Here is a 19,099-nt window from a genome sequence, read left to right as displayed (position 1 = left end):
CACATGTCACTTTCTCCTTACATTTTTTCCTTCATGCCACATGTCACCTCCTCCTCACATATTTTTCTTCCTACTTTTTATATATTATATATTTTATATGCTAATAATAATTTAATATTAATTAGTGATTGGTTCATGTCGCTACCACACTAAAATTGAGTGTTTACAACCTCTATGTTTTGTTATGTTAAAAAGTAGTAGTCATTGAACATTAGATGAAATTGAAATCATTTTTCACATTCAAATTATTTCTTTATATTAATCTATCTATATAATTTAATGTTTACCATTAATCTAAGAATAATTGTACTTTTTCACCTCATCAAAGTTTTTTTGACATTTTTCGCACTGAATTTTAATATTACAGTTCAGATTCTTTGAATTTTAATTGCCACATGTCAATTTCTCCTTACATTTTTTCTTCATGTCACATGTCTCCTCCTCACATTTTTCCTTCTTACTTTTTATATATTTTATATGTTAATAATAATTTAATACTAATTGTAGAAAATTCAAATTAAAAATTATCAATTTATTTTTCTTATGTGCTTGAACATGCAAATACATAAGTAATATGTATATTCTTAATAATATGAATGTATGAGTAATATGTGCATTTTAACTATGTGAATGCATGAGTAACATGTGTTTTCTTAGTTCTAGCCATGCGAATGCACGGGTGACATGTATTTAATTACTATCATTATATTATTTAATTAAAAGATAACAATGGTATATATATTCATGAAAAATATATGTATTTTAATTAGTAATATGACAAATCAATTATTAGACTCTTTTTATTATTTTGATTAAATTTATCATAAAAAATATCTGTCATATCCTAACTTAGTGTGTTTTTAATTTATGAGTTATTTTCATACAATGATTATTCGCTAAAACATAATCAAATAAATAACATTTAATTATACAATATTTGAATGCTAAAAATATATTCAAATATTTATACACAATGAACATTAATCTAAAATAAAACATAAGCATTTAAGAGATATGCTAAAAAATCCTTATGACTTTATATGATACTTATAAACTAATCACAAAAAATATGATGCAAAAAATAACTTCTTATATTTATAATTTTATATAGAGAATATAGAGGTGAGATATTATCCAATACAATTTGAATTTTATTTATTGAGTTATTTAAGAATCAAATATTTTCTATAATCACACTTTCAACAAATAAATGCTTATACAAACACATTTATAATTGTTAATATTCTACATATACACTCAAAAATCAATGTTAATATTCCACCTATATGAATGAGAAATATAATGTTTCAATACATGATTTATTGATATTATAAAGTATATGTATATTATATTTGCATTATGCATAAACAATGAAGCGACTCTTGCAAGTGCACGGGTACACTGCTAGTTTAAATAGAAAATCATATACCTTTTATAAATGTTATATTTTGTAAGAAGAAAAATAACATCCGCCATAAAGATTTATTAATTAATAGTTTTTTCGGTGGAAATTAATTAATAGTTGTTTAATAGTAATATAATATTATTTTTACTAATAAAACATTGGTTTACTACCGTAAGTTTCAATTAGATCTTTTAAGATGATCAAAAGTAAGAGTTCTATTCTTGAAAGCAATTTATTGTTAAGAAATGGAACCACCACACATCTTAAAAAAGATTAATTTTTTATCCCAAAAGATACAGAAATATTGTTGATTGTAACAAATAATATATATTCACTTGGATTTGATATAGGAATTTGTGACCTTTTTTTTCTTTACCTAAAAACCTATCCTTATCAGGGAACATCCCTAAAAGTCTAAAACTAGAGTAGTGTAAAACTCCAAACTCAGATTACAAAGAAAACCCGACCACGTCAAAGTTGCAGGACTGCACAACACTCATAAGTTTGAGAAAAATCCAAAACCAAACCCAACATTCCCTTTCGTTGTTTTTGTGGTCTCTCTCAATAATGCAACTCACCAAAACAACACACCCACTGTGCTGACACACACTCACACGACATGTCACAAAGTGTGTTCCTTAGCATAGATTAAGATTAGTTAGTGCTGAATATATATATATCAACACAATTTTATACATTTTATTTTATTGAATTTTCTGAATCAAGTGTATAGAGAGAGGGAACAAGGAAAAAAATCGTTATGCAGAGGCGAAGGTGGATACCGTTGTTGCTGCTGAGAAAGTTGCTGAGTGCAGCCATTTGCTTAATTGCGTTTATGGCTCTCTTTTCTGTTCATGTTCACCTTTTCCCTTCTTCTAAACCCAATAATCACAAGTTCAATGACAAGATCCACACGGTTTCTTTTCTCTCCTTTTTTTTAATTTTCTATTGATTATTGCTATTAGTTTTCCACAGTAAAAAATAGTCTTGTTTTGTTTAGGGTTCTCCATTTTTATTGAAATTCTGTGATGTTATCCGAAAGTTTTAATTTTTTACAGGAATTCAGTATAAATTTGCGCCCTTTAATTTGATCCCAGTTTCGGTTTAGTATTACTTCTTTGGAAAGCTTCAATTTTTAGTGTTATTTTCAGTAATTTGATGACTCGAAGAAAATTGCCATTAATGGCTAACTTCATTTTATTTTGGGATATTTTGGTTTTCTTGGTTTTAGTGATTAAAAGTTTCCCTTTTTTTACTTTATTTGTTTCAATTTTTAACAGTCTCATGATTTGCAAAGCTGGACGCAAGAGCTGGCTCCTCCCCATTTGTCCATTTTCTCCAAAATTCCACTTCATATTTCCAAGGTTTTGTGCTTTGTCAACACTTGTAACTGATTTACTGATCTATTTTGTTTGAATGCTGAGAAGGTTATAACTTATAAAGAATCACTGTCCAGCCAAAGAGCTTATTAATAGAATAGCTATTATTGTTAGAAACAATCTTGTTTGGATGCTGAGAATGTTAAAAAGAAACAAGTCTGGTACTCTGATAAAAATATATTTATACCAACCAAAGAGCTGATTAATAGAATAGTTGGTTATTGTTGTTACTTGTTAGAAAAGCAGCCTAATTGTAAAAAGGGCAGCCCGGTGCACGAGGCTCCCACTTAGTGGGGTTTGGGGAAGGTAGACGTACGTAGTCTGTTTCCAATATTTGAACCCATGACCAAATGGTCATTATGTAGCAACCTTACCGTTACGCCAAGCTCACCCTGTAAAGATGTATTTTTGTTCATTATTTTTTTCGTCTTTGTTCCCTATATCAACTAGGTGGAGAATTTATTCTTTGTTGTTATTGTTGTGTTTCTTTTGTCTCTGTTCATTTCTAATGTCTGAGAATCTGGTTGAGTTGTGCAAATGTGTATGACTTAAAAACTTCTTGTTTGATTTTTGTTTTAGTTCATGTGGAGAGATTTTGGTGTGACATGTGTGTGTAGGCAGACATATTTAAATTATGCAAATCAGTTATGTACCTTTCATGTTTTCACTCCTTTAGATACGGAAGTTGAATGGTTCAAGAGGGAATTCTGATTACAAGAAGCTGTGGAAGCCTCCATCAAATCGTGGGTTTCTGCCCTGCACAAGGCCTACTCCTAATTATACCAGTAAGAGAATGAACTTCTGTTGCAAGTTGCAAGTATGAATTACTTTGGTACTTATTCAAAGTAATGAATGTTATTCCAGCTCCAACTGAGTCACGAGGATACCTTTTAGTTCATACAAATGGTGGGCTCAACCAAATGCGTGCTGGGGTCTGATCTTTCTCTCTAAAATTATTCTCATTTGCATATTATTAGGAATAATGCCGAATTATTTAGTGTTAATTTTTTGTCCTGCTTAATTGATTGTTATGGTGATAGGTGACAGTATCATGAATGAGGACCATGGAATATTGTATTTGTCAATTTTGGATGTCCAATTTCATTGTACTGTTTGAAGCTGAAAATTTGTTGCATTTGCTTCAGATATGTGATATGGTAGCTGTAGCTCGAATTATAAATGCTACTCTTGTAATTCCAGAACTGGATAAAAGATCATTTTGGCATGATACTAGGTAATTTTTAATTATGTTTTTTACTACTGCTTTTTAGTTATAGCAATCTTTCTCTGTAATTGAGTTTTATGATTTTCTTTTTCATTTTCAGCAATTTCTCTGATGTTTTTGATGAAGAGCATTTTATAAATTCTCTAGCTAACGATGTAAAAATCATTAAGAAGCTTCCCACAGAACTGGTTAACGAAACCAGGATGATCAAGCAATTCATAAGCTGGTCTGGGATGGATTATTATGAGAATGAAATTGCTAGGTTGTGGGAAGATTTCCAAGTATGTATGTCAGAACTCTATTGTTATATACAGTACTCTGTTATCCATTCTTTTACATGCCTTATTTTCTAACGTATTGTGCCTCATTATTGACAACCTCTTAAGGTTATTCGAGCTTCCAAATCTGATTCACGGTTAGCGAACAACAATCTACCCCCAAACATTCAGAAGCTTCGCTGCCGTGCTTGTTATGAGGCTCTTCGTTTCTCTCCTCACATTGAACAAATGGGAAAAGTATATAATTAGATCTTAACTATTATTGGTTTCTTTGTTTGCTATCTCCTACATGGTCCATGACTCTAGGGAGGTTTTTTATTCTTCCTTTCATACTTTTGGGTACTTGTAGTTGTTGGTGGAGAGAATGAGGTCATTTGGTCCTTATATTGCTTTGCATTTACGTTATGAGAAGGATATGCTTGCATTTAGTGGGTGCACACATGATTTATCTCCAGATGAGGCTGACGAGCTACGGATAATCAGGTATAGAACTAGGATTTCTTCAAAATGATTAATTGGATCTTATGCCTTTTCCCGTATATGATGCTTGACACTTATTATTGTGTACAAAATTTTTAGAGAGAACACTTCCTATTGGAAAATAAAGGACATTGACCCCATAGAACAGAGGTCCAAAGGATATTGTCCCTTGACTCCAAAGGAAGTTGGGATTTTTCTTACTGCTCTTGGATACCCATCAAACACTCTAATATATATTGCTGCTGGAGAGATATATGGCAGCGAGTCTCATATGACTGAACTGCGGTCTCGCTATCCATCGATAATGAGAAAGGTAAGGAATTGCAATACTGTGTTGGTGTATTTAGGTGACATTTGAATATTTGATAGAGTTTTTTGTCCAATTTTTTTGTAAGTAAATAAAGTTTGATAAAGAATTAGAATTTTCAGCATCTCATCAATATTGACTTGACACATTCATTGTGTAAATTGTTAATCTATACTATATTGAGTTTTTAGTGGAGGTTTTATAATGTCACGTTCATCCACATCCCTTATGTTTTTTAAACTGTTAGGAGAGCAGTGTCAAAAGGTTAAGATTCTCTGGAAGTGGAAAAAATATACTTAAAAAAAGAGATCGCCAATATTATTTAAATGCATGTGAAGCTTTACATCATAAGCTGAGCCAGTGCTTAGAAGGCTACACTATTTAGAGTTTTTGATGGCGACATGTTTCAGTTAATTATATAGATGCTGCCATGATTGTTGTCGATTGTGTTTTTATGGAAAATTTCTATCAATAGCAGCTGCTTATGGCAGGAAGTCTTAAAAATTAATTTGTTAGGTTTTTGAGTGAAGAATTTCTAGAGTAGTGTGTGCCCAAATTATAATGCTATAGAGCATATAGCACAAGGGTTGAGCTGGACCTTAAAGTTTAAATTATCATAGCTTTTCTGTTATTGCAGAAACTACTGAAAAACGATCCTGCATTATTAATTACTACAAACATTCTCTCTGCTTTTCCTCAGTGGGTGGCTTCTCTATCTCACTCACAGAATGACAGTTACATAAAAAGGAAGATAATGTTTATTGTTTTTGTTATTATGTTCAACAAGCCGAAAGGAATAGTTCACTCCTGCTGTTCTAGAGTAATAGCAGTCCACCGAGAAGCACCGGTATTGTGTTGGTTAACCTACCTGTGATTAATTTCAGGAAAAATTGGCATCTGTTGAAGAGCTTGAACCCTTTGCTAATCATGCTTCTCAAATGGCTGCTCTTGACTATATTGTATCTATTGAAAGTGATGTATTTATACCTACTTATTCTGGTAACATGGCAAGGGCTGTTGAAGGTCATCGACGTTTTCTTGGACGCGGAAGAACAATATTGCCAGACAGGTGAGGGTGTCGTTTTCTTATGCAGAAGACGAACTTTTTATCTGAAATTTTCTGATAAACTATTTTTTTTCCAATTCAACCATTATAAAGCTGCTCTCTTTGTCTTCTCTTTGAATTAGGAAAGCCCTTGTTCGCCTGTTTGATAAACTAAATCAGGGAACAATGTCTGAGGGGGAAAATCTATCAAATAGGATTATTCTTCTCCACAAACGAAGGTATATCATTGGAAAAGCCTTTATATATACATGCTTAATAATCCATTACATAAATGTTACATATACATTTTTCCTTTTATATGATTGTATTAATAGGTGGGATTATTAGTTTGATACATGATGTTAATATAGTTCGATACACGGCATAAGTTTTTTGTATTATCCTCCTGGTTTAACCTATTGAAGCATCTATTTTTAACCTACTTGTTTCTATAATATGCTAATCACAGGGCAAACCTTCATTTGATTTTTCATTTGTTCTATGTGTTGTGCAGACTTGGCTCCCCCAGGAAGAGAAAAGGGCCAATTTCCGGAACGAAGGGAATGGATAGGTTTCGGTCAGAAGAAGCCTTTTATGCTAACCCCTTACCTGATTGTTTATGCAGGACAGAACCACCACATGTAAACATCTCTCACATTGTTAGGTAGATCAAGCAACTTAGAACATTTTCCTTGGAAAGTTCCCTCAGTAAAAGGGTTACACGTGCATAATCCTTAACCGAAGTATGAGCCAAAATCTGATGTGCAGCCTGAAGGTGTTAAATCTGATAGTGTTAGAGTGTATATATCGGTATCCCTGTTAGACATATATACCCTTTAATTTTGGGAAGGTAAAAGTATCTGTATTCAGGTTGATATACAAAATTATAGATTGCTATGAAAGCCTCATGGATTCTACTGATCCTAGTGTAAATGGGGCTTTGGGATGACACAGATTCATTCATTCTGTTAGAAGGACTTGTTATTTATATAGAGAGGTAGAGCTTTGGATTCAATCACGCATTGTTGTAATTCCTTTCCAAGAATCTTACATAGTACCACATTTTGTTCTTATTTTAAGACAGTGAAATTTAAATTATCTTTTATTTTTTACAATGGTTGGTGGTGCTAACTCCATTATGCATGATACTGGTTTGTGTATCGGAAATAACATGATAGTTAGGTATATAGAAAAATATTATCTCTTTATCTCACAAAACAAACTAAAAACTTGAATGTATCACAAGGTCTTAATTAAAAACAATACTGTTAAGTGGAGAATGGTTTCTATTTTCAACTTGGCATTGCAATTATAATACAGGCTAATACTTATTCATGGTATACTCATGGATGCGCAAGTTCCTATTTGGAGGGCTGCAATTTCTTAACTGCTGCAGTTTCTACTCCTGCTAATAGTTTAGCACACTCTTTGTTGTTAATATAAAGTATTCAACAGTCAAAACAAAAGCTGAACCAGTTGACCTCAGTTTCACATAGCCTAAATGTGTGAACTAACAACAAGGCCTAGTTTTTTTTTATTATATATTTTCAGCACAAAACTAAGAGCCCATCTTCATTATGGGATTTACAAATCCACATATTGGCCTATGGGGAGTCACCATGACCACCATTCTCTGAAATTAAAATTTGTTTTAGATACATAGCAAACGCACAAAATCATTGCCTACATAGGCTCATCTGGTGAAGTGGTGAAGCCTGACTCTATTAGTATATAATTATATATATATATATAATTATATATATATATATATATATATAGTAAAACGGGTAATGTCAATTTTGCCATCTTGTGAGTATTAGCTAAATGAGTCCGGCAGCCCATTTTGCCATTATTATTTGTGAATGATCCTCTATGGAATAGATAGCCCGTATACATCAATTAGTGATTCCTTTTAAACAATGGTTTGAGTTCCAATATTACTTCTAAATTGATAAAATCTTGGATGGAAAAGCTAACTGCAACTCACTATGTTGTAGATATTTTTGACATAAATAAGATTATATCCTATGAAAGATATATATCAGACAAAAAAAATAAAGGAAAGAAGTTAAAGCAATCTCCTAATTAAGGTAAAGGCTAACTTGTTTTATATTTTGAAAAATATATATATTTGAGAGTGTCTTTTTAATGTAAAATGAAATGTAAGAGGATTGGTCAGAATAAGAGAATCCAATAGCAAAGGATTTATGTGGATAATGCTTTATCATCGATGATGACCTGGCTACACTCCAACATCACTTCATAGCTCACATTTTGCACCACTCTCTCTGCATATACGTTGTATCAATATTTCACTGAAAAACATACTTGTAGTTGCAGCAATGGGTGTCTCTTTCCTTTCAACTTGCTCTTCTCTTCTTTCACTTGTTGCTCATGATCCACCATCCATCACCACATACCAACCTCGCTCTGTAAGTTTTCACTTTCCTCTACGTATCAGTATCTGTGTTTGTTAACATACAATGTAGTTATTATGGTTTCTTGAGTTCACCAATGCTGTTATGTTGCATTGTTATGAGTAACTAGAAATGGGTCTAAGTTGATATGATAAAAGATTGTTTTTTCTGTGTTGTCAACTCATTATTATAACCCTTGCTTAATGTGTTCTTAGGTACCCATTTGTTGTAATACTGTCAAAATCGATGTCAGTGGTGAAAGCCAGGTTCATTTGAGAAGGAGAGACATTCTTAAATGCTCTGGTGTGGCTATTGGTTTGGTAAGGGACATTCTTCGGATTGATGCTATAAATGTTTTTCTTTTGTTGAAAAAATCTCCCCTTTCTAGATTAATATGCAAATACAGATGGGATTGTACTTTGACATTGGGGCAGGGTGGGAAGTTATTAAATCCATGTTCTTACAGTTTTATAATTTTAGTAAATTCACTCAGATTTTTGTTGTTTCCCAACAATTGTTGATTCATTTGAATGTTTCATGTTTGTAAGATTTAACATGGTCTTGAAACCATGTCGTTTCTGAATTTTGTTCTTTGTTTCTTTTCTTTTCCCTATCTGCACTCTGCAGTTGTATCAATATTTCTATGGTTGATGAGCCAACATTTGATTTGTCTTCTCTATTTGTTTTGCCCCTAACACCCATGTTCTGTTCATAGAGTCATACCTATTGCACCACTAGATTTGGGTCTTGATCAAACAGAAGTTTTCCGCTGTCAACATGGAATCCAAGGGCTTTACATATTTGTCACCTCCTTTTGTCTCTTCAAGTGTTGTTCATCGAGCAGTATCTTTTATAATGTCTATGCAATAGTTGCTAGTTGTAGATAGAGATGCTTACATGAATATAATATATACACTTAGTAGGTAAGGTTGATGTGATCATGAGTTTCGTTCAGTTGTATCTTTTGTAGGAATTGATAGGAAACTCAGGATCTCTCGTTGGTAATGCTAATGCTGCTGATTTGATACAACGCAGACAACGTTCTGAATTTCAATGTAAGATCCTTTAGGTCAACGTTTTCATGTGACTGTTAGTCATGTAAAACTCAACTCATATCTCTTAGCAAAATTCTAACATTCTTTTCTCACAGCTAAAATTAAGGGAACACTTTATAGGGCTATAAAGGTATGCTTTTCATAGGTGCACTTATTTATCCATCCAAAAAATAGAACTCCCTGTGCTGATAAAACTTATTTTAACATTTAAACTGCTTTCAGGGAAATCCTGATATTATTCCATCATTATTAACGCTGGCTATAAATGATGCTTTCACCTATGATAAGGTGAGGAAAACATGTGTGGCAACACAGTGATAGGTGATAGTTGTTTTCCATCATTCAAAATAAATACTGATCACTAGCTGCTTAAGTTTGTAGGCAACAAAATCGGGTGGCCCAAATGGCTCTATACGGTTCAGGTACTTCTTTTCATTTGGAATTATGATTCATGAGTGTGTGCCCTATAAAGGATGAAGCCTGCTATTTTAAATCCAATGCTGTTAATTTACAAGCAGTGGTAGATACTGCATATTCTTTTTACGAAACAGTTAGTCTGCTAAACAAGTCCATTGAGATCATTGTTATTGCTCATTCAAATTTTCTACCTTATAGCCCTCTCATCGTGTGTGTAAAATGTGACAAAGGTTTTAAATTTGGGTGTGTTTTCATATTTATTAGTGTGTACTAAATTTCTGGTTTTGTCAGCAAGTTCTTCCACTTGCAAGCATCATGATTTTTCACATAATTTTGCTTACTGATAATCATAATCTTTTTTCCCTTTTTTTCTTCTGCATGAAGCTCAGAAATAAGTAGAACTGAAAATCAGGGGCTTTCTGCTGCTTTGAACTTAGTAGAAGAAGCAAAAAAGGAGATAGATTCATATTCCAAAGCTGGACCCATTTCCTATGCAGATCTCATCCACTATGCAGGTTATACTTTTTGACATCACCATGTTGTGGCTTAATTGTTTGCAATACATGTTACTCATGTATATTTAATGCCTGTTAGTTATACCGACTTTTAAAAAACTCATTTATGATTAAGGTGGAGAGGTTGCAGGGATTTGTTCAAATTCTCCTGACTATTGACTATCTTTTGTAGCACAAAGTGCTGTCAAGGCTACATTTTTAGCTTCTGCCATTCGCAAATGTGGTGGTAATGAGGAGAAAGGGAATCAACTATACAATGCATATGGATCAAGTGGGCAGGTTTGCTTCCTTACTATTGTTCTTTCACAAATTCTGCTTTATATAGATACCCAGCGATATCTTCATGGTCCGTGCTGACCAGACAATCCTCGGGTAGGCCTTTTAGGTTCGTTGTTATTTGTTAAGTTTGAGTACTTCGCAACTGACAAGAAGTTTGTGTGCTGGATTTTCTTTATGAGCAATCATATTCATATGAACTATCCAATTCATGTCACAATTGCTAAGGAAATAAATTTCTCGTTTTAAGAATTCTGTCACTCCATAATAAACTTCCCTTTGTTACTTAAGCTTCCAAGAACTTGAGCGTGTAATGCATACCTTTTTATCGTGCTACCAGTGGGGTTTGTTCGAAAGGCAATTCGGTAGGGCAGATGCTGAAGGGCCAGATCCAGAGGGGAGAGTTCCTGTATGGGAGAAAGCAAGTGTTCAGGAAAAGAAAGACAAGTTTTCTGCTGTAGGTTTTGGTCCTCGCCAGGTATTTCACATCTTTGATCACAGTTTTTGCTAGCTGAAATATAGAAAGGCAAATACAATCAAAGATGGAATGTACACATCTAGAACATACTATGATGTTGGTTTATATGGGGTAAAGTTCAACTTAGCCTGACATAAACACTTTTTTCCTCTCAAATGTGGCTTTAAGTTGATTAAAGCAATCCCATATTAAAATAAATAAAGGACAGCCTAGGCCACGCCGCCACCGGACTCTTACTCGGTGGGGTCTAAGGAAAGTATATGTATGTATACTTACTCCATAAGCAAAAAGTCTGTTTCCAGAATTTGAACTCATAGCTTACAGGTTACAAAGTGACGACAAGTTACCGATGCACCAAGTAAGTAATAAGATGAAACAAACCATGAATGGCTTCACTCTCCATGCTACTAATTTCTTAATTAAGAACAAACCATTATTTACCTGGATCATATAGGTGAAACTGATGATTATGCCTTAAAAGCCCTCACATTACCTTCCATGTTTGAACTCACCATGTAAAACATTGAAAAAGCAGGCATCCTTTAACACTGACCATATATATATAGCAATAAAGGAAGTTGATATTACTAACTTATTTATTTTCGTGCTTCGCCAGCTTGCTGTTCTATCTGCATTCTTAGGTCCTGATCAGATTGCAACAGAGACCTTATTGGCCGCTGATCCAGATGTCGCTCCATGGGTTCAAAATTACCAACGTAGCCGTGAAACCGTCTCTCAGACAAATTATGAGGCAAGTATATCTATGCATCTTTATTATCCTGTTGACCTGTGACCATTATAGTTAGAACTTAGAACTGTAGACAAATTGTGATCAATGATTCAACATAGGCAGAGAAAACCAATGACTTATTATGGCATTGTTTGTCTATATTTACTCTTTTCAACCATCTAGATTCTTTTCAAGACATTGTTTTGCTTGAAATTCATTATTACTATATGGATTCACTACTTTTTCAGGTTGATCTTATAAACACATTCACAAAATTGAGTACCTTGGGCCAACAAATCAACTATGAGGCATATACATATGCTCCCCCAAAGATTGACATTACCAAACTCAAATTGTAAAAGCTTAGTACCATATAATCTTTATTTCCTCCTCAAGACAATCCTGAATTTCAAGTTTTGACTTGTTCTTTTTGTCTTTTTTATTAACTGAAAATATTTGAGCTTGTATGTAAATTTTCATGCCCATGTAATGAGAGAGCACTGTTATCATCTAATGAGTTGAAGCAAACTCAATTTTAAAGAATGGAACATACTTTCATTTAAGTTGCTATAGGAATGAAAATCACTTGTCTCATTTTTAGTATCTCATTTGTATACCAATTTAATTGAAAAGTGACACCTAAGTAAAAGGTAAAATCATAAAAATAGAAAATAAGTTTTTATATTATTTGATGGAACATGATGGACTTGGAATATAAGGACATGTATTTTTTGAAACATATGATCCTTGTTTAGAAAATACTTATTCAGGGATATCTTTATATTCAAATCAATTAAAAAATGTTGTGATACTTAACTTTGATTTTATCATTACCATTCTAATAAAATTATTTGAACTCATCTTATACGTATTTATTGCCGCAACAATTATTTTGTGAAGTATTCATAAAGGTTAAGGGATGTAATTTGATATCGACACATAACATTATTTTAATGGAAAATATGTAAAGGTGTGAACTATCTACTGTCAACGTTCAGGGATCCTATCCTACGATAGAGATAAATTTCCTTAGAATAATGACATGTTATTTCAAACTATATGCTAAAATAAAAAAAATAAAAACAAAAAATAATGAATATTTTTTTATTGATTTAGAATAACAAATTTTTGTCTGTTTATAATTTTATATTTATTATTGTGGCTATCTCGTGTCATTTTAATAATCAAAGTTCAACTTTTAAGCTTCTACTATATTAAAAGGTATAGCTTTTTGTCTAATCACTAAATCAACTTTGTAAATATATATTTTTGTTAATACATTTTAGTCAAGTCAATAAAGTGGATATATAAAGTTTTAGTATAGCATTTAATAGAATTCCGAATAACTATAATATTTTGAGTAAATCTACAGCTATCGCCCTTCATCTTTTGTTAATGCAACAGCTAATTCCATTGTCAAGTAAAATTCATCTTTTGACATTTGACTAACAAACAAGTTAAAATATCCAACACAATATTCCTTAAATTAAACTTTGGTTGGTGTATGCCATTTTTTTTTTAAAAAATAAAACTAAAACTCAATCCAACTACCTGAAACTCAAACAGAAGAATATAATTTGGATATGGTAATATGGCCCCAAAACCTATTCCTCAACATCCAGAAAATATGTTCAGTAGATTTTCAATTACGAATCTCATCTTACACATAAAATAAAGATCATATTTTCTCAGCTTGTCAGCTGTATTAATCGAAGGGTCAAATCGAGTGGAGTTTTACTCCAAAATGGGGTTAGTTGTTGTGTTATTATCATTAAAACTCCAGGACGGTAATTATAATTTATACTAATATTTTTATACTAGTATTTAATACAAATATATTTTGAAGAGTATTTAATATATTTATTTAATAAGCTCTTATTATGATTTTTTATTTTGATGAAAATTAGTGGCATTGCTCCCGAAAAATTATTATTAAATACCTACAACCAAATGATAATTCTAAGGGTATTAACAAATAAATTCTTATAACGTCAAAATAGGAATGGCACAAGACAATTTGAAAAGGGCTGTTGTGAACAACAACTCCAATTCTTTCCACTTCAACAACCATTAATTTAATAGTCCTCCAATGGTTGATATTAGTCACTTAAGTACCAAAAAAGCTCCTTACCCCTTTTTCAATTCTAAATTCTTTTAACTTATTTTCATTTATTATAAAACCTAAACCCGTCTTTTAGACATGATGGAGAGAACTTATAGGGAGGTTCTTAGATGACCCCTAATGAATGTCTCTAGCTCTTACAAACGTGAAACTGAGCCATCAACAATCTCTCATAGTAAATAATAGCATAAAAAATCCATTAAATTACAAAGCATATTTTTGGACATTTCACCAAAATAGTTTCCTGGAATTTGTACAACTCAAGCTTGTTCAAAATAGAGCCAAAAATTTCTTATTAATCCAGCATAACATTGAGAATTCCCCAAAGATCTTAGAGTTTATCTTGAGCAATTTTAAATGTAATACAGAAAGCGAATTGTGACAACAATTTCATAAACCTGCTACCTATAGTGGGCCAGGGAATGTTCCATTCTCCCTTTGCTCATTCCATCTGTCAATCTGATGCATAGACAAATTCATAAGAATGGATATTAACCCATGAAATGAAAGGATTTAAGATTATGTAAAATGTGCAAAGTAAGTCATTGAAAAATCAAAATTGTATATTTGTATTCTACCTGATGGCAATTGCCAATGAATAAATAAATATTCACCCGCTAACCATTTGAAAAAAATAGCATTGTTACTGTGCAATATAACACATGATGCTGTTGAACTCTAAAGCCATGTGTAAATCAAACCAATTTCTGAAACTTACTTGCCCTTACAAGTGTGGGGAGATAAAGTTCAACAAAAGCAAACATGCACACCAGCACTGACCACTAAAGCATTGCTTGAGAGAATTATATCAGGCAATAAGAGTCACCAATAAAGTGTTTGAAACGTTAAAATAAATGCTTCACAAGTCATTCTAGTGTGATTTCTTCATTGAAGGAGGTTCTAATAATTGTAAACAATAAAAGGTGCTAAGCTACAAGAGTTGAAGGCATTTCTTCATAATAAAGATGACAAAGAGCTGATATGACATAAATTAATTGAACATTTAAAACTAAGGGGCTAAAAGGATTATGCATCTATCCACGTATAGGAAGCATTCACTGCACTTATACTTAAGAAATCCTTCATCATAAAGCAGCCTTACACATTTAATAGTTACAAACGTTTATGATGTCATTTTTTCACTGTTACCATTGTCTATCTTTCAGCAATTTCAGTTTTTCATGAGTTCATATAGCACAGAAGTGGATATAGAAACAAGACAAAAACAAAGTTGAAGCCTACAACATGCAATTTCTTGACAAGAACTCATATTACTACCAACAGAGTGAAAGATGCTACTCGGTTTCGTGAAAGAGTCCACTAAGACCATAAATCGATGGAAAATTGACATTGGCAAGAAATATCAGGAAATTAATCACTAGATCCTAATGCTTAGCATATAAAAAAATAATGTTCAATATTGAAAATACTTACCCATTCACCAGGGCAAAGAGAACGATAAAATTTAGCGAACATTCCATCTGTCAATCTGATGCATGGACCAATTCATAAAAACGGACTATTAGCCCATGAAAAGGATTTAAGTTCATGTAGAATGTGCTAAATAAGTCATTGAAAGAAAAGTATATTAAAAACCAAAACTGTATATTTGTATTCTACCTGATGGCAACTGCTAATGAATAAATAAATATTCACAGGCTAGCCATTTGGGGAAAAATAGCATAGTTTATTGCAAATATAACACATGATGACATTAAACTCGAAAGCCATGTGTAAATCAAGCTAATTACTAAATGTGAAACTTAATGTGCCCTTACATGTGTGGGGAGATCAAGTTGAATATAAGCAAATATACACACCAGTACTGACCACTAAGTATCGTTTGAGCGAATTATATCAAACAATAATAGTCACCAATGTAGTGTTTGAAACGTTAAAAAATGCTGCACAAGTCATTTAAGTGTTGTTTTCTCATTCAAGGAGGTTCTAATAATTGTAAACAACAATAAAAGGTGCTAAGCGACAAGAGTTGAAGGATAGAGGCATAGCTACATATTAAAGGTGATACAGAGCTGGTCTGATAGAAATTAATTGAACATTTAAAACTAGGTCCTAAAAGTATTATGCATCTATCCATGTATAGGAAACATTCACTGCAAATATACTTGAGAAATCACTCATCAAAAAGCAGCCTTACACATTTAAAAATTACAATTTTTGCCATGTTTTCACTGATATCATTGTCTAACTTTCAACAAAGTCAGATACTCATGAGTTCTAGATCACACAAGTGGGTATTAAAACAAAAGAAAAGCTAAGTCGAAGACTACAACATGCAATTTCTTTACAAGAACTCGTATTACTACTAACAGAGTAAAAGATGCCACTTTGGTTCATGAAAGAGTACATTAGGACCATAAATGGATGGAAATTTGACATTGACAAGAAATATCAGTAAATTAATCTCTAGATCCTAATGTTTAGCAGATAAAAAAATAATGTTAATATTGAAAATACGTACCCATTCACCAGGGCAAAGAGAACGATAATATTTAGCGAATCTATCACACTCTGGTGCATCTTCTCCTTTTGCAGCTATGCATCTGCCCAACAACTTCCAAGGTTAAAATGAAAGAACGGTGCAACATGTGAGCAGCAAATTCCATAGAAATACAAGCCTAATGAGTATGACTATTGACTAACCGATGATATTCAACGTATCGGGTAAAGCAATGCCTTGTCTGATTTGTAGTTGGAAAACGGAAATCCGCTGGAGCAGTCTCAAGCTGGAAAACAATAACACTAATATGAACAAACTGAAAGAAGGAGCATATTGGACAGCAAATAATGAAGAAGCAAGAAGCGTGCTTATGATCATGTGATGTACTTGAGTACCTATTCACGAAGAGTGGCTAAGTTAAATAAAAGTCACCTTAATTTCTGGAGTCTCTTCAGCTGCATCTTGATCCCCAGAGTTTTCTTCTTCAACACTTCCACTACTTTGCTCTTCAGTGCTTCTCTCAGCAGGAGGGGCAACTTCACTGCTCTCCTCAGCAACAGCAGGGGCAACGGGAGTTGTTTCTTCAACAGTTTTCTCAACAACGGCTTCCACTGAAGGAGCCTCTTTCGGCTTTTCAACATCTTTCACTTCAACAGGTTTCGGTACTTCATCTGTTTTCACCTGTCCGTCCTTGACATAATATTGCTGCAAGTAAAAAAATTATGTCACTACCTTCACCTCACATTCACATAATGAGAGGAAACCAATCACCAAAGTGTCAAAGAATATGAATTCAAGGTGGAAAAAAGATATACACCTAGATGAGGAAATTGATGGAAAAGCCATCACCACTACCTCACTAAAAAGATAGAAACCCATCATACGTCAGCAATTCTACCTGCTGTGGTTTCCACACGCCGCCGTCCCCATGGCGGATACGACTAGGAAGCATGTAAATGATTTATCATCCATAATGAATAATGATGCCGCTTGACTATGCAGTCATTTATTAAAGAACACAGCATAACAAACAAAACTTCCAAATTCTCTGATTTATCTTCCTAATATCATTTCCTTTTGTTGTTCTCAATCTTCATAGACATATATACAGTTCTATAAAACAGATGACAAAATAAAATAAAAGGCATGTTTTAGTAACCTGTACTAAATAGTCATCCCTAGATTAACGTTATTTGGCCAATTACAGAGATTATAGATCTGGCGTTTGTACATAATTCTCGGAAGAGATAAACGATCATAAAATGTCATCATGTATTAATTTAATAGATCCTGAACATAAGATAACCTTAATTATTCACGATAGACATTAGTAGGCAACTGAGAAATACAATGCTCTCAAAATTCAAATTTTGGGCACAGAACGAACCTAATCAAGACCTAGATCAAAGTAATCCAGAATATTGATTAATTAAATCAAGCTTCAGTTTCAATTTATACGTCGGAGAAATGAAAGTAGATCTAGATAGGTATGGAAGCAAAAATGAGAATTAAATCGACATGTAAAAAACAAAGGCAGCGATAGAAGGAAGATTTGAAACGGAACCTCGGCGAGAGTTTGAGCATTGTTAACAGCAGGTTCCGCCATTGAGTAATGAATGGGGTTTGGTTTTGGCAGGTGAGGTTAAAGTGAGAAGACTGATACTGAAGGAGCTATATTACACTATATTCCTATTGGTACTCTATATGGGCTTGGGCTTTGTTCCGTTTTTTGTTTTGATTTTATTTCACTCATTATTTTTGTATCATTTTAAATATGTGGAATACGAGTATGATGTTAATATAATGATATAAAATGAGTATTTAATTTTTGGAAATAAATTGTTGGGAGGGTCGATCACGTATCCCGAAAGAGATTAGGTCTATACTCATAGGATATAGAGTATATCTGTTGTCTCATTTTTTGTACCACTTTATATATCATTATTTTTAATTGGTTGAAAAAAATTATTTAAGTTACAATTATAATTATTAAATATTTTTTGGTCAATCATATTGTCTAATACATATAACTATTGAATGAGATAACAGACATGGACTCAATAAATATATAGTGGTAAGATATATTTAATAGTAGAAAAAAATACATAAGTAATCATTGACTATGATGCTATATAATAATAGGTGCCGTATGGAGGCAGATCAATTCCAAAATGTATTAATATTGTAAAAACTTTATAGTTTATAGATATTAGAAAAAGTTAATTGTAATTTAAACTTTTTACTTTCCCACAAAAAATGAATAATTTCAAGGGTTCAGATTTCATGCAGTTACAAAAGTGTTTTTGGGAGTGCAGCAAATCCAAATCGTATATTGTTTAGTCAATGCAGGATTTTGGCATTTGCTATCATCTTACTCCTATGAAGATCACATGTAATCATAACAGCTAAAAATAAATTCTTTTATTACTTGTTATAATGTGATTAACTTGAAATATATAAATATAAATTTTTTGAGAGATATAATCTTTTTCTCTCACCAATTAACTCA

The 19,099-nt window shown here is 32.6% G+C and overlaps 3 protein-coding genes across 5 annotated transcripts; 2 read left to right on the top strand and 1 right to left on the bottom strand.

Annotated features, from left to right (window-relative positions):
• The first annotated feature begins 1,782 nt into the window (after positions 1 to 1,782).
• LOC109339739 (uncharacterized protein At1g04910-like) lies at positions 1,783 to 7,250 on the top strand. Of its 2 annotated transcripts, XM_019577248.1 has the most exons (13): positions 1,783 to 2,321; positions 2,686 to 2,769; positions 3,461 to 3,569; positions 3,649 to 3,716; positions 3,930 to 4,018; positions 4,110 to 4,290; positions 4,396 to 4,524; positions 4,637 to 4,770; positions 4,867 to 5,080; positions 5,959 to 6,143; positions 6,263 to 6,358; positions 6,634 to 6,831; positions 6,880 to 7,250. In XM_019577248.1, exons 1-12 carry the CDS (start codon positions 2,166 to 2,168, stop codon positions 6,785 to 6,787), a joined length of 1,599 nt encoding a protein of 532 aa, XP_019432793.1. In that variant the 5' UTR covers positions 1,783 to 2,165; the 3' UTR covers positions 6,788 to 6,831; positions 6,880 to 7,250. The 2 variants fall into 2 exon arrangements, with proteins under 2 accessions (XP_019432793.1, XP_019432792.1); XM_019577247.1 differs by having other exon boundaries at positions 1,784 to 2,321; positions 6,634 to 7,250.
• A 1,116-nt stretch (positions 7,251 to 8,366) lies between these two features.
• On the top strand, positions 8,367 to 12,550 carry LOC109339736 (thylakoid lumenal 29 kDa protein, chloroplastic). 2 transcript variants are annotated; one of them, XM_019577241.1, is made up of 12 exons: positions 8,367 to 8,551; positions 8,752 to 8,856; positions 9,507 to 9,591; positions 9,687 to 9,721; positions 9,814 to 9,879; positions 9,973 to 10,013; positions 10,393 to 10,523; positions 10,696 to 10,802; positions 11,140 to 11,277; positions 11,894 to 12,028; positions 12,256 to 12,399; positions 12,443 to 12,550. In XM_019577241.1, the coding sequence occupies exons 1-11, from the start codon at positions 8,462 to 8,464 to the stop codon at positions 12,364 to 12,366; spliced, it is 1,044 nt and encodes a 347-aa protein (XP_019432786.1). In that variant the 5' UTR covers positions 8,367 to 8,461; the 3' UTR covers positions 12,367 to 12,399; positions 12,443 to 12,550. The 2 variants fall into 2 exon arrangements, with proteins under 2 accessions (XP_019432786.1, XP_019432785.1); XM_019577240.1 differs by having other exon boundaries at positions 12,256 to 12,550.
• A 1,757-nt stretch (positions 12,551 to 14,307) lies between these two features.
• LOC109339740 (cytochrome c oxidase subunit 6b-1-like) lies at positions 14,308 to 18,272 on the bottom strand. The gene is made up of 5 exons (XM_019577249.1): positions 18,155 to 18,272; positions 17,023 to 17,295; positions 16,794 to 16,876; positions 16,612 to 16,693; positions 14,308 to 14,588 (listed from the first exon to the last, which is right to left on the bottom strand). Exons 1-5 carry the CDS (start codon positions 18,194 to 18,196, stop codon positions 14,535 to 14,537), a joined length of 534 nt encoding a protein of 177 aa, XP_019432794.1. The 5' UTR covers positions 18,197 to 18,272; the 3' UTR covers positions 14,308 to 14,534.
• Between the last annotated feature and the right edge of the window lie 827 nt (positions 18,273 to 19,099).

The sequence above is a fragment of the Lupinus angustifolius genome, unplaced genomic scaffold (assembly GCF_001865875.1).
Source record: "Lupinus angustifolius cultivar Tanjil unplaced genomic scaffold, LupAngTanjil_v1.0 Scaffold_94_13, whole genome shotgun sequence".
Classification (NCBI taxonomy): Eukaryota; Viridiplantae; Streptophyta; class Magnoliopsida; order Fabales; family Fabaceae; genus Lupinus; species Lupinus angustifolius.
This window is presented reverse-complemented; position numbering and strand designations above follow the sequence as displayed.

Bases quoted from the DNA above. Each gene is read 5' to 3' on its own strand.
- LOC109339736 (XM_019577241.1), top strand. From the start codon at position 8,462: ATGGGTGTCTCTTTCCTTTCAACTTGCTCTTCTCTTCTTTCACTTGTT. The intron at 9,722-9,813 runs GTATGCTTTTCA...AACTGCTTTCAG, and splicing joins CACTTTATAGGGCTATAAAG to GGAAATCCTGATATTATTCC. The intron at 12,029-12,255 runs GCAAGTATATCT...CTACTTTTTCAG, and splicing joins TCTCTCAGACAAATTATGAG to GTTGATCTTATAAACACATT.
- LOC109339739 (XM_019577248.1), top strand. From the start codon at position 2,166: ATGCAGAGGCGAAGGTGGATACCGTTGTTGCTGCTGAGAAAGTTGCTG. The intron at 2,322-2,685 runs GTTTCTTTTCTC...AATTTTTAACAG, and splicing joins TCAATGACAAGATCCACACG to TCTCATGATTTGCAAAGCTG. The intron at 4,525-4,636 runs GTATATAATTAG...GGGTACTTGTAG, and splicing joins ACATTGAACAAATGGGAAAA to TTGTTGGTGGAGAGAATGAG.
- LOC109339740 (XM_019577249.1), bottom strand. From the start codon at position 18,196: ATGGCGGAACCTGCTGTTAACAATGCTCAAACTCTCGCCGAG. The intron at 17,296-18,154 runs GTTCCGTTTCAA...TTTTACTTGCAG, and splicing joins ATGCTCAAACTCTCGCCGAG to CAATATTATGTCAAGGACGG. The intron at 14,589-16,611 runs GTACGTATTTTC...TCTATGCATCAG, and splicing joins CTCTTTGCCCTGGTGAATGG to ATTGACAGATGGAATGAGCA.